At 47.4% G+C, this 14169-nt stretch overlaps 1 protein-coding gene across 3 annotated transcripts in view; it reads left to right on the forward strand.

The window, feature by feature from the left end:
• The window catches only part of LOC119374067 (GATOR complex protein NPRL2), an 88351-nt gene that overhangs the window by 19149 nt on the left and 55033 nt on the right, over positions 1-14169 (forward strand). For all 3 annotated transcript variants that reach the window (XM_037644130.2, XM_037644131.2, XM_037644132.2), the window contains one exon: positions 2642-2739. In XM_037644130.2, coding sequence (XP_037500058.1) covers positions 2642-2739 — 98 coding nt within the window. The remainder of the gene's footprint in view (positions 1-2641; positions 2740-14169) is intronic.

The following is a 14169-nucleotide window of genomic DNA, read 5'->3' on the forward strand; positions in this document are numbered from 1 at the left end:
TGGCAGGCTATCCACCCACAGTGATTACAGCAGTTGCTGAAAGCCTGTTGCAGAAGTGCACACAGCGCATAAACACAGACACCAGTGACTTCACCCAAAAGAAACGTGCTCTAGTAGTCAGTCGTTCCCTATATACATAAGGTTTCGCATAACCTCAAGAAGGTTGTGAACAAGCACGACGTTGGAGTGGTGTTCTCCGCCCCCGACAAGCTCGCCCGACTTTGCCCTCGCATAACTGCGGCGAAAGCAACAAGACGAGGATGCCAAAAAAAGCACCTTTCGCCTTACGTGAAATGCACCTGTGGCGTAGTTTATGATATACCACTGTCATGTGGTAAAAGTTACATCAGTCAAACCGGAAGGTGTGCAAATGACCGTTTCAGAGAGCATGCCCTGAACATAAAAAAGAAGGAAAGAACGCACTTAGCAGATCACATGAGTTCTTGTGGTTGTGAGGCATTGTTTCGCGAGGCAAAGATTCTTGGCAAAAGCCGCAATGAGCAAGCCCGCATGTTACTGGAGGCATTTCTCATTAAGAAGAGGGGGGAAGGGTGCGTTAGCGAACCTTCCGTCATTCTGCACTCGAATGAATTTATCTTCATCGACATGTATATGCGATAGAAAATCTGTTATCTTCATTTCTTGTTTTTTTTTTTTTTTTCATTGAACGGGTCTGCGCATGTGCCAAAGGTATATATATGTATGTTTCATGATGACGTTGTGGCATAAACAGTTGCAAGTAGCACTTGTCCCTTGTGCACCTTTCTTGTGTGTCGTCTTTGTATTGCGCTAAGTAATTTTTGTGAGTACTATGCACCAACTAGGCCCCCAAAAGGTCCTATTAAGCTCTTGCTAAATTGGTGTGGCCTCCTAACGTAGGTATCTGGTAAACACAGCATTTGCTCAAGTGCTCTTGTGGCATCTTAACGGTACTATGTGATGTGCTGTCAGGTAGTGATACATATCATGTGTGGGATGAGTCTTAAGTGTCAGCACATAGAAAGGAGCTCTGCTACCGCTTCATGATAGCGGTGCAGTGATTAGGCTACTAGCTTAACACAATGGCTGCTAGTTTATTCTGTTTAGCAGATGACACAATTCCAAGTTGGACTCATTGCATTAACCACTTGGGCTCGTTGCTTTATCTTTATTGAACAGTAAGCCATGTTGATGTCATCAAGTTGTGTCTTGTTTGTGACTTTATTATTGTGAGCAGCATTCAGTGATGCATGCCTCCTTGTGGTTGCTAAATAGTGCAAATCTGCTGAATCCTCTTGGTGGGCTTATATAAAGAACAAAGCAAGGCAAGAAGCTAGGTGTGTTCGTCAGCGTGCATCACAACCTCGAGCATTTTCCTTTTTTTTTCTTCGAACGCACGGCTTACTTTCAATGTGATCACCAGCATGAGTGCGGGCATGTGGCGGCATCCCATGGCGGCCACAGTAACTATGCAGCTCACGATGCTCAAATCAGCCAATGGTCGGGGTCATTGGGCTTACGGCGCGGTCATTTGGGTATATGGCATCATTTGTTGAGAGAAAAGGGAGCGATCTTTAGCCGACTTTAAGAATCCATTGTAATTTCCAGGCCGTGTCCTGCGCTATAATGTTTGGCCCATGTGCTCTCAGGAGCCTTGACTACCATTTGGCAGAATACTGACAAAAATTACTTAGCGCAATACAAACACAGCACACGAGGAAGGTACACAAGGGACCTTCCTTGTGTGCTGTGTTTGTATTGCGCTAAGTAATTTTTGTGAGTACTATGCACCAACTAGGCCCCCAAAAGGTCCTATTATACCATTTGGCAGCGTTTTCGGACGATGCCAAAAGAGTGTTGCGGGGCCCCTTTAATTAGCAGCTGACACATATGTACACGTAAGTTATGTGGCCAGGGGAACACGCACTGCAGCAATCATTTTCACCGTCAGCCATCTAATTAAATAAAGCCTTTTAGCTGTATTCCTACATCGCTAAGTGTGGTAGAATTCTTCTAGCATGCCCACACTTTGAGATATTTGCCTGCAAATTTTGTCTCATCAGCATGAACCTCTGCCCTTGTATCACCAACTGCCACACTCACAGCCATGCCTAATTTTAAATAACCTGTAAAGGCTAGCTTTAATTTCCTGGTATAAGGATTCAACAGCTACCTTAATAGGAAAAGTGCAAAAATATTGACCAAGAAAGGGAACCCAGTTTGTGCAATGCCTAGCAGACGTGCTTAACTTGTTAGACTGGAAAGGATTAAGAGTGAAGGGCAATTTGTGGTTTGGAGATCCTAATCATGACCTTATCTGTGCAGACTATTAGGATAAGTTTGTTTCAAACAGATTTCTGGCAGCAGTGCTTTCAGCAGTTGTAACATTGTGTCTGCAACAAAGTTGCTGCTTGGAAAACAGTAGTAGTGCATTTGTAACTGCTAGCCTTACTTTCTTGGGGAGGCAAAAGTATTTTTACAGTATAAATGCCAAGAGTTCTCGAGATTACATCATCATTTGTTTTGAGTCCCTCGTTTGGCATGCAGGATTTATGAATAATCAAAGCCCTGCCACTTTTTTTTCTGGTATACACTGAATAATGTGTTGACACTTATCAAGCTACTTTTGAAGGGGAGTGATTTTTGTTCTTGGTGATTTCAGATACTGCCATACATTGATGGCTTCAGGCATGTGGCCAAGATTGCAGTTGAAGCCGATGTTGAAGTTAGCCTAGTCAAAGAGTGCATCCGGAACATGCTGTGAGTGCTCCACTGACAACACTTTCATTGGTGTGTTTATTGGGTGTGTCTAGAAACACGAGGTCCTGGTCATTATTCTCCATTTTCATGAAATTTACTGCTGACACAGGTTGTGGACAATGATTCCGAAGCTACCGTAAAATCCCAAGCAAGCGCTCCCTTTTTCAGGAGATTTGAAATATGCGCCAATGACCGAGCAGGCGTTCCGTCCCCTCCCGCCATTTTCGCTGTTTTATTCACTCTTTTTCATTTACCCGATGAGGCGAATGAAAACAGTGAATGCATGCGTGTTCAATAAAGCATTTCATTAGAAGCTCGGGTGTGCCTTCTTTATTCTGAGCGGCTCTTCCGTCGCCATCTTGGATTTTGATCCATGACCGAGCAAGGCCAAATCTTGTCGGATTATCTTTCACCTTGGGATTTTACGGTAGCCTTGCAAAAAAAATTCATTTGCTTAAAAAAAATGGTACAAATTTTAGCTAACAAGCACCCTTCTCTGCCGTTTCACACTTTCTGAATCTTGAGCCCACTTAGCGAGAAAATGGTACACTTCTTGGTCGCAATATTTATTCCCAACGAAGAACAAAAGATATGTGATCTTATGAGTATGTTATTTCCCATTGCTGTATGGAGGGAAAGAAAAGTCACGAAAATGGTAAACGGCCTGTACCTGTAATTCAGGAATTTACTGCTGTAGGCAAGTTAAACTGATGGTAATAAAACTCAGTAGATGGTTCAAAATTGTGCTGAAACCTATGTGATTTACCGAAAATGCCCAAGTTCGGAAATTGTTTTTAAAAAAGGCTATTTTTAATCATTCATTCTTAAAGAAAACTGGCTCAGCTCTCTGTTATTCTAAAATATTTAATTATATTTGAATATCTCTATGGTTAATGCAAAGTAGTACATTGCCACTCTGTGTAAAAAAAAATGTCTCATTATTTGAATTCCTAATAAGTTGCACTGTGTCAAATACGACCTGCTCAGCCTACCAGCAGTGCCATTGATTTGGTGCTACAAATTGGATGCAGGTTGTTTAAAAATAATTGTACACGGCATAGTCATGAACAAGCTGGTATACAACCACTCATGCATCTGTTTTGTTTCTTGCACCATACGTTCAACCTGAGCATTGGAAGATGAGGTGCCACTGTGATGCGCCAGATCTGGTTGTTCCAGTGTAGATTGCATCACAAAAATTTGGATGTGCAACCCTTTATTTGATAATAAAAAATAAAACAAAAAAAATTCGCATGTCACTCCTGCTGCACAATGTTATATTCGATGTGCCGATAGTAATGTCAAGCCTAAATGACCATGTACTAGGCTTGTGCGAATGGTAAATTTTAGGTCCGAAGCGAATTCGAAGCAAATAGTGATTTGGTTGAAGTGAATTCGAATATTTTATATCACACATTATAAAGGAAAATGAGCATATTTGTCATGACCCAACTAACCATTTAAAGTTGAAACAAGACATATGCATATGTCATTCTTTTTGATTCAAAGGGAAGTGGAAGCAACTTTAAGTAATAGCAGGATTTGACTTTCGGTAGAATGCAAGTGATAACCTGTAAAATATGTTACGTTTTAAAATAACAAGCTATATATATATATATATCACAAGCTTTTAAATTTAAAAAATGATGAATTGATGCGAGGGTAATACAGTAAAACCTCATTCATTCGAACTTTGTTATTTCGAAATCCCGCATAATTAGAAGGATTTCTGCGGCCCCGTATTTTGCAATGTAAATCTGAGTGGATAATTTGAAGCGGCGGTCAGTACCAGCCCAGTTAATTCAAAAACTTTGGGTGCAATGTGCGAATTCCCCGATCCCGATTTATTTATTTATTTATTTATTTATTTATTTATTTATTTATTTATTTATTTATTTATTTTATTTTATTTATTTATAGATACTGCGATCTTCTACAAGATCTTGGCAGCGTGGTACATATATAAGTGCACAAAAACAGAAAAATAACAACGGAAAACAATCAATGAGTTTGTTCGCACATGCGCTTAAAAGAACAAAACAAACAGGCAAGTGACGTTATTCCAAAATTCTTACAATCAAACAGACAATGAGTTAGCATGAGTAAAAAAAGGAAAAGAAAAGAAACGCATGAAAAACATCTCAGCCATACAAGAAAATCCTTCCTACTGAAGGTGCGAATCAAATTGCGATAGTGAATCCTGTGTCACAGTTTTATCGGGCAATATGTTCCAATCCACTATCGTTCTAGGAAAGAAAGAATACTTAAAACAGTTGACACGTGTCGTGAATGGTGTTACAGCTAGTGAGTGTCTGTGCCTGGTATCGTATCCTGACGAATATGCCAGAAGGTGGGACGTGTCGATCTTGTACTGACCTTTCATTAGTTGAAAAAAGAATTTTAAATGACATACGCGATTTCGATGAGTAACAGCAGGTAAGCCACTTTGAGATAGAAGGTTAGTGGTTGAAGTGCGGCCATACGTATTGTAGACGAATCTAACAGCTTTTTTTGGTAAGATTTCTAGTTTTCCTACGTCCGTTTTAGTGAACGGGTCCCATATAATTAAGGCATATTCTAAAGCAGGGCGGACGAGTGTTTTATATGCCAAGAGACGTATAGTTAATGTCGACAATTTTAATGCTCGTCTTAAAAAGAACAACTCACGGTGGCACTTGGCAAGCACTGTGTCAAGGTGTTTTGACCACGAGAGATCACTCGTTATGTAAAGGCCCAGGTATATATAATGCGTAACTCCTGACAAAGGAACGTCTTCTGTACCATAGCAATATATTAGTGGCTTCTTTTTTAATGTTACCCGCATACATACTATCTTTTCAAAATTAATACACATTTGCCATTGCTTACACCAATCAACTACCTTATTAAAATCCCCGTTTAACCTAAGTTGGTCTTCTTCCGTTGTTATTTCTTCATACAACACGCAGTCGTCAGTGTAAAGCCTGACTTCTACAGATAAGTTAGCGACGATATCATTTATATATAACAAGAAGAAAAGTGGTCCAAGAATGGATCCTTGCGGGACGCCAGACTTGACAGGAACTATATCTAACAGTGTTTTATTTAAACTAACAAATTGGTGGCGAGTAGTAAGGTAGGCTTCAATCCATGCTATCATTTTGTCATTTTTTAACACTGCGCGTAGCTTATGAATTTGTTTAACATGAGAGACTTTATCGAAAGCTTTGCTGAAATCCAATAATATGGCATCAGTTTGTTTCCCTTTGTTTATAGTGCTAGCAAAGTCATGCACGATCTCAACAAGCTGAGTGGTTGTCGAGCGGCCTTTTCTAAAACCATGCTGCATATCTGTCAAAACTTTATGTTCGTTAGACGTTCGTTAGATGCTGTGCATTGGCCATACTGCGACCAAGGTGCCGAAAACCTGCACCAAGAAGCAGAGCAGATTTTGAAGCATCGTTCCCGAAGCGCTGCTGCCAAGCCCACAGCCGCAGATTTTGCCGCAAATCCACAGAAACGACGGCCCTTAGGAGCCACAAGGCAATGCAGTGTGGCGATACTAATGAGTGACAAGTGAAGCATCCCAGCCTTGCTGCTGCCAGCGCAAGAAAAAAACTAAACAAAAGGCGGTCTCGTGGTCAGCTTAATTGTGCGCCTGCGAAAAAGACGTGCTTCACTTCAACACAGCGGTGACACATGGGCAGCATGACGCATGCTTCTCTCAATGTCAGCGCGTCATGATTTACCCATTCTTTCTGGGAAAATAGAGAAATTAATAAAGGGCGGTCTGACGGAATTCGCGATGTATGCGAACCGCCGATTGGCGGTTGTTCCAGCAATTTGCGCACTTGCACTGCTGGTGCAGTACTTGCCTGCAACGCCTACTTCGAAAACTCAGTTCGAAAACTTCAATGACCATCTTTTCCACCAAGGACACATCGCGAATTCCGTCACACTGGTCATTATTAAATTCTTTATGTTACCCGACACACGCAGCACCCACAATCACCACTCCGCGTCACCCACCCAGACTGCAGTTTTTCAGGAGCTATATCACGGCATGAAAACATTCTACCATCAAGGTTTTCTTCCCCGAGATTTCCTGGAACGCCTCCGTGGGTCCTGCCTAAACCGCCTATTAGCCTTGTGATTCCTGGGATTACGAAGAAGTCGCTAGTTTCATCGATTGGCCTCAAACAACTGACCCTACATCACATTTATACAGCGTACGGCAGTACCGTGCACGTGTACACCGATGGATTCACCACGCTATGTACTTCTGCTGCAGCCTTTGTCATCCCACAAATGGTTATAGCTCGACGGTTTAAAGTAGACCACAAGGCAACATAAACTGCCGCAGAGCTTGTTGCCATTCGTGAGGCAATAAGATTAATTTCTGGAGAGCAACCTTGTACATGGACGATATTCTGCGATGCCAAACCCGCTTTGCAAACCATTAATTGCATCATGAGACAAGGTCCATATTATATTTTAGCCATAGAAATTGCGGAGCTTCTTCACGTTGCTTCAGTAAATGGCCACCTCGTCACCTTCCAGTGGATTCCTGCCCACTGCGGCATAATGGGAAACGAAGAGGCAGACACCAAAGCTAAAGGAGCCTTGACCAGTGGCCCTGAAGTGTGCATTGCGTTTTCACGGCCAGACACGAACGCCCTGCTTCGGTGCGTAATGCGTAAGCTCACACTTGAGCACTGGACCAAACCGGAGCGACGACACCGGTGATTGCACGAATGGGATCCGGAAATGAGGTTCTGCATGCCTCTTAAAGTAAAACGACACAACGCAAGTATAATTCAACGAATTCGTCTTGGTGTGGCCTTCACAAGACGTTATGCACATATCATTGGCTGCAGTGACACCGGTCCCAACTGTGATCACTGCCAAGTGCCAGAAACACTTGAGCACATATTTTGTACCTGCCCAGCACACGCACGTGAACGACACAAATTGATTTCCTCTACTGAAGGATTGCATAGTAGGCCATTAACTGATGAGGTTGCGTTGGGCCCTTGGCCTGACGCCAACAGTACAACTGTGGTCATAAGAGCGGCCACAGCTTTCCTACAAGCCTCTGGACTGAATGCGCGGCTATAGCACTGCGCCACCTTGACGTGACTGTACATACTCACCTCCCTTACCATCGTCATCCATCACTCTCTTTTAGATGCAAAGCATCCCTTGCTCGGGGGTATGTCCCGTGGCGTCGGCCTTGGCGTCTGCACTCACACTACGCATGCGCAACTCTCCTGATTCCCTCTCTCCTACAGCTGCGGGTTACTCTCTCCAGTTCTCTCCCAGCAGCTGCTTGCACTTCTCCTGCGTTCTCGCTTCTGCTCTCGCGGCGCATGCGCTACTCTCCTCCTCTAGTCTCCTCTCCTTCAAGTGTGAATATAAAGCGGGTAGAACGCTGTGCGCGTTGTCCAGCGCTTGCTTCGGTTGACTCCTCTGAAATGCGGGCTCGACATGCCGAAATTCTCCTGCGCAGCGCCGCGATGAAGGTCAGCGCATTCGCGTCCCCTCCCCCCCCCTCTATCTCCTCTCCTTCGCTGCCCCCCTCTCGCGCGCCTGTCGACTGCGTTCCCCGCTCGTCCTGTGAGAATTAACGGCCGGGCTAGAGGGAAGACACGACGCTCGTAGTGTTCCTCTTCGCGTTCCACGACGCGAGGTCAGTAGCATGCCTGAGGTTGGTAGCATGCCTAGCGAACGCCAATGGAACGCGATCGTGCAAGTGCTCCGGCTTCGCATTGCCTCATGGTCCCCTTTAGCGGGAGATGGTGTAATTTTTTTTTTCCCCCTTTCCCCTCCCCCGGTGTAGAGTAGCAGGCTAGAACACGCTATCGCTCAGGCCGACCTCTCTTCCTTTCTGTAAATAAACATCTCTCTCTCTCTCTCTCTCTTTATTTTACTAGAAAGAATGGGTGAATTTTCGCATCATGAAGCGCTGATGCTGCGAGACGCAGGTGACATGCTGCCCGTGTGTCGCCACTGTGTTGCAGCGAAGCATGTCTTTTCCGCAGGCGCGCATTTCAGTTGACCACGAGACCGTTTTTTTTTCCCTCTTTTTTTTTCTTGAACTGGCAGCAGCGAGGCCCGCCGTTTCACCGGTTTAGCGGCGAAATTGGGACCAGGTATTGTTGGAAGACATAACCTGTGTAGCCGCAAACTAGCAGGCAAAGCAAACAACCGCCTCTGATTACTTCCAGTAATTCAAAGTTCCTTGCATCCCGTTTTTTGTGTGTTTAGTTAATTCAAAAACCCAGTGACTGAATTAACGAGGTTTTACTGTGTGTTCATTTAAACTTGAAGTGAGGCTTCGCGGCAGTGCGGATTTCTCCTGAAAAGGTGTATTCACGGTACGGCACATCTCCACTGCGGTGAAACCACCTTTAAGGCCGAACCATATAGAGCGTTTTTGCCAGCGTTTTCCCGGCGTTTCATACGCCGGCGTCCCTCAACGTCAACGCTACCGGTGACGGTGGCCGAAACGTTCACCTCTGGACGGTCCAGACATCACGGGCGGCAGCGTCGATGCCGGGAGCAGTTCGATAGACGCAGAACCAATCAGCGTGCGGCTGGCAGCGACTTCCGCTACATAACGGCGGCGTCGCTGCTGCCAAAATGGCTGCCGCCCGCCTCGGTTCTAATAAGTCGTCGCCGTGCACTGTGTGGCCCTTAAGTTCTAAACTGATGCTTGTATTTGACTTAGCTTGTTCCCTAGAAGTTTCAACAGCAAAGTGCTCGTGATATCTTTGAACTCTTTCTGAGAGCCGTACTCAAGTCCATCGGTAGGCTTAGCAGGAATGAGTGTATTGGCCGAATACGTGGCCTCAAAGATGTACGGCAGCTTCAAGCTCAGAGGCCATATATTACAAGTTCGTGGTTCTTCTTAATGCCAATAGCTGGCGCTACAAGTCAAATAAAAAAAAAGAATTTTCGGTGGCACTGTGGCTCGTTTTTTTGCACCACAGAACTGCAATTGAGACATAAAAGCTATAATCAGGAGTATATCTTGTTGGTCCATTGACGGAAACTGTACACTGCTTTATGAGGTGTCAGGTTCATTCCCTCTGGACACACTGTGCGACGCTGAGTTAACGCTCTTCATATGGTTTGCCGCCCTCTCTGACGGCGTTGATGCGACGACGCTGAGGGACGCAACGTCATAAAATGCCGGCAAAAACGCTGTATATGTTTCGGCCTTTACAGGGGGTTACATGCGGTTTATACATGTCTATTCGTTCATTTCGAATACTTTGAAATTTCCTAGAATTTAAATTCGTTTCGAAGCGAATTCGAAGACTGTAATATTCGTTCGAATATTCGAAGAGCTGGAATATTCACACAAGCCTACCATATACCCTACCCCCTGCACAAAGTGGTACTGCTGCCACTTGCATGCATCGAAATTAATTTAGGCATTATAACAGAAACTGAGTTATGCAGACACTGACACGCCGTGAGCCACAAAATGACGCATGACTGTGGCACTTGTTCGTTATAAAACGCTATTTAAACAGCCAACACCTTCGTCGGTTGACGAAAAAAGATGCCACACAAGTCGTTTTTAACTTGCTACATGTGGCAGTGCAATTTACAGGTGGTGGCTGCATTGAGTACATAGCCATCTACACATTTTTTTCCTCGGCTGCCACGAAACCACCATCTCAGTCCATCTCATATATGCTTTACAGCAATAAATAAAATGTGTTGCGGTGAAGCCTTCCGATATCTTCTGTGATGTCACGACACGTGGTCTTTTGTCTGCACTCGTTACCAACACATACACTTGCTCCTGGGCTAGTGCACTTGTTCTGTGAATATTTGCGTGCTTAAATGTTTGGAATTATTGAGCATGATGGGGTGCCAGCCATATTAAGTCGTGCAGATGAGAGACCGTATTCTGAAAGCCTGCAATTCCAAATAGAAGGTGCTCATTTGCAACAACCTTTTTTTTTTGTCCTTTCTTTGAAAGGATATGCTGCTCGTTCTCTCATTAGGTTGATTTTCCCGTTTTGAATGATGTTTTAACGGAGTACCAACACAAAATATTGCGGCTGAGATAGCCTGCGGGATCAATTCTCGTGAACATTATAGGGGTTACTTTGTAATGAACAGATCCGCGCGTGCGAAACTGTCCCGTCTTTGGATCACACCGCGCACTAGAGGAGTGTAGTTACTCGCTACTAGTGCTACGCAGCAGCCCTAACAGTCAGAGCTGTGACCCCCTATCTCGGGTTCGCGTAAGTTGCGACCGCGGCGGGTTTCAGGCCAGTGGTAACAGAGACAAGTTCTTTGCCTGACACAGTTTATTGTGCCAACAGCGCCACCAACGCAACAAAAATACAGATAAAACGAAGCGGCGGAGAGGTTCCGCACGACAACGTGAAAAACAACAACAAAATGGGAAGCACACGAGATTTAGAGCGATAAGGTTCGACTCACCTCTCGTGGCTTCGCAGTCCGGCCCTGAGGCAGTAAGTTGCCTCACGATAGACCGGGCGTTGCGCAGGGGGTGATGGCGTCTGGGTGGCTCCCGACTCGATCCAGCTGTGTTCGTCACCGCTGCTCGAGTCGAAAGACAAGGCGGTCCCCAAGGGAGCGGCGTGCGTCCCTTGGGGTCTGGAGAGGAGTCTCTCCAGAAAAGGGCAAGGAGGGAAAACGGGCATCTCGACTTCGGCCAGGGAGCAGGGCGCGAAAGGCTGCGGGAGCGGCACGTGCCCTCTCCCACGCAACCCCCCTCGCCACTGCGCGTACAAACGTAGCGCGAAGCCGAGGTGCCGCCGCGTTGAAGACAATGGGTTGCGTGTGCACCCCCACACCCCCCCCTCCTTAATTGAACCCTTTAGCCAAAAAAAAAAAAGAAGACCGCCATCACCTGGGGCTTAAGAGGAGGGGCCAAATTAAATTAACACTTCAAAGTCCAAGTCCACCAGCGCGCAGTCGGTTTCGTCCACGACCGGCGTCGCTGGTCCGTCGGTCGACGCCGTTTCAGGTGTGGCGTTGGCCGGTGTTGACCACTGCTGGATGGTCGGCGGCTGTGACGGTGGATCCACCGGGCCTGGCGTCGTCGCTCCCGAAGCCAGCGACGCCACCCACCTGGCGAATTGCGGCTCCGTTTGAAGGCGGCGGATGATGTCGTCCGTCACAGTGGCTGCGCTTCCCGCTCTGTCGTCCTTTTGTGCCGCCGCCCACCCTTTATGTAAGAGCGAGCGCCCGTGGACCTCATGCAACAGCAGTCCGCCGCACTCCCAAAAGGTGGACCCAGGTGTCGGCGGGAGGCAGGCTCCCCTCGCTTGTCGGTCGATGTCGGCGATCGTCCGCCCCCGGAATGGCGCGAACAGCCGGTTCTCGGGCTTCGAGCGTTGCGCCCACTCCTGTTTCTTCCACGGTGCCGCCGAGAAGTAGGAGGTGGGCGGCTCCGTGCCGGCCTGAAACGTCCAGGTGGCGACCGAGCGCGTTTTGTGATTCCAGACGGATTGGCGCTGCCTCCGCACCTCCCTGGTTGCTGGTGTTGGGCGACTTATGGGCAGCGGGAATCGGATAGGCATGGCGCGGCCGCTTGTAGCGTGCGCCTGGGCTCCGGCGCAGGCCAGGACAGCGCCTCTTCGTGATGTCGGCTTGTACCGCACCCTGCGCGGACATGGTGTTATGAGCTGTTGTATGTTGCCGTGCCGACACGCGAAGCGATTACGAACGAAGTGGATGCGTCGTGCTCTGTCCAGCGGCCTCCTCCGCTCGCCTCTCGTTCTTTCTTTCTCTCTCTTTCGCTTCTTTTCTTCTAAGGTGTTTGGAGTCGAAAGTCCCCCGACGCCTGCGGCTGGCCGGCTGCAACCCCCGTTCTGCGCAGCGGGATACCACGCTCGTACCGCGGGTGCACTCCGTAGTTCGGTCGCCGGGTCTGCAGCTCTTCGCCGGGCTGTGCAGTGGTTCCGCGAATTCTTCTGCACCAAGGCCATTTGGGACCGCAAGCTGTTTTGCTGTTTTTCTTTCGCCTTGACTCTGGCTGCTGCTGTAGGCTTTGGTAGAACACTGTAGCTTTAGTGTCGCCGCTCCCTGGGAATGCGTGCGTTGCAAGTACCGGCCTTTGGGGCAACTGCCGGCAAAAACGGTCGTTTTGGCTTGGCTATTGTTGAAGTGCTGCCGATGGGTGATCTGCGACTCGAACAATAAGTTAGCCCCTCTCTTACTCTCCGAAAAAGCAAGCGCGTGCTCGCTCTCGAAGGCTGCATGCTAGATATCAGAGGAGCGTCCCATCCGATATCACGCACAATAAAGCCCCTACGAACCGGACAGAGTTAGTTCTGCCGAGATCGCAAGTTGTAACGTCGCACTGAGCCCGTATGTCGAGCCGTGCCTTCGGATGCCACTGCCTGCGGGTGCGGGGAAGCGTTTCCCTCGGGCCACTCGTTCCCTCTGTCATAGTAGGGTTTGAGATCACAGACATGCACCGGTCCGCCGATCGGTCTTAGCGTTAAGTCCGTCAGCTTGTACACGAGAGAAGAGACAGTCTCTCCTACCCGGTACGGTCCTATCCACTTCGGTGCCAGAGAAGCTGAGAATTTCTTACTGGCATTGCTTAGGACATGATTGCGCTTCAACACCAGGTCGCCCACTTTGTACTGAACGTCCCGATGAGAGCGGTCATACTGCGCTTTCTGCTCTTCACGAGCAGTGCTCAGGTTCCGTCGTGCTTTGCCCAAAGCCTCCGTCACCTTCGCGCGCAGCCCAGCTGCATAATTGGCGCGTGCCGACGAAGCAGCCAGTTCCGTGCTGCGTTCCTGTAGAGTATGTTCTACGGGATTCAGCAGCTCTCTCCCAAAATTGAGAGTGGCGGGGGTAAAGCCAGTCGAGCGGTTCACGGTCGTCCTCAGAGCAAATCCGATTTCAGGGACGCAATTGTCCCAATCCTTGTGCGTCCCCGCAAAAGCAACAAGCATGTGCTTGATGTTGCGGTTTACACGTTCGGTTGGATTTGCCTGGGCGTGGTACGTGGTTGTTCTCTTGTGCTTAATGCCCAGGGCTGCACAAGAGTCCACAAAAATTTTGGCGGTGAAATAGGACGCATTGTCCGTAATCAACTGCTTTGGATAGCCGAATCTCGTGAACACTTCGATGAGCTTTTCCATGATAATGCGAGCTGTCAGCCTTCGTAGGGGGAACAGTTCCACCCACTTAGTGAAGTGATCTGTGACGACGAGAAGGAATTGGTTTCCTCTCGGTGTTCTTGGGTAAGGTCCCATGACGTCACAAGCCACTATTTGCCATGGTGTTTGGCTTTGGATCGGCTGCATGAGCCCGGGTGGGCGTCCACCACGCGGCTTCACGCGTTGGCACACATTGCATGAGCGGGCGTAGCGTGTTACATCCCGTTTCATGCCTGGCCAGGTAGCAAAGCGGCACAATTTAAGGTAAGTCTTAGGGCCACTT

Source organism: Rhipicephalus sanguineus, chromosome 11 (assembly GCF_013339695.2).
Source record: "Rhipicephalus sanguineus isolate Rsan-2018 chromosome 11, BIME_Rsan_1.4, whole genome shotgun sequence".
Taxonomy (NCBI): domain Eukaryota; kingdom Metazoa; phylum Arthropoda; class Arachnida; order Ixodida; family Ixodidae; genus Rhipicephalus; species Rhipicephalus sanguineus.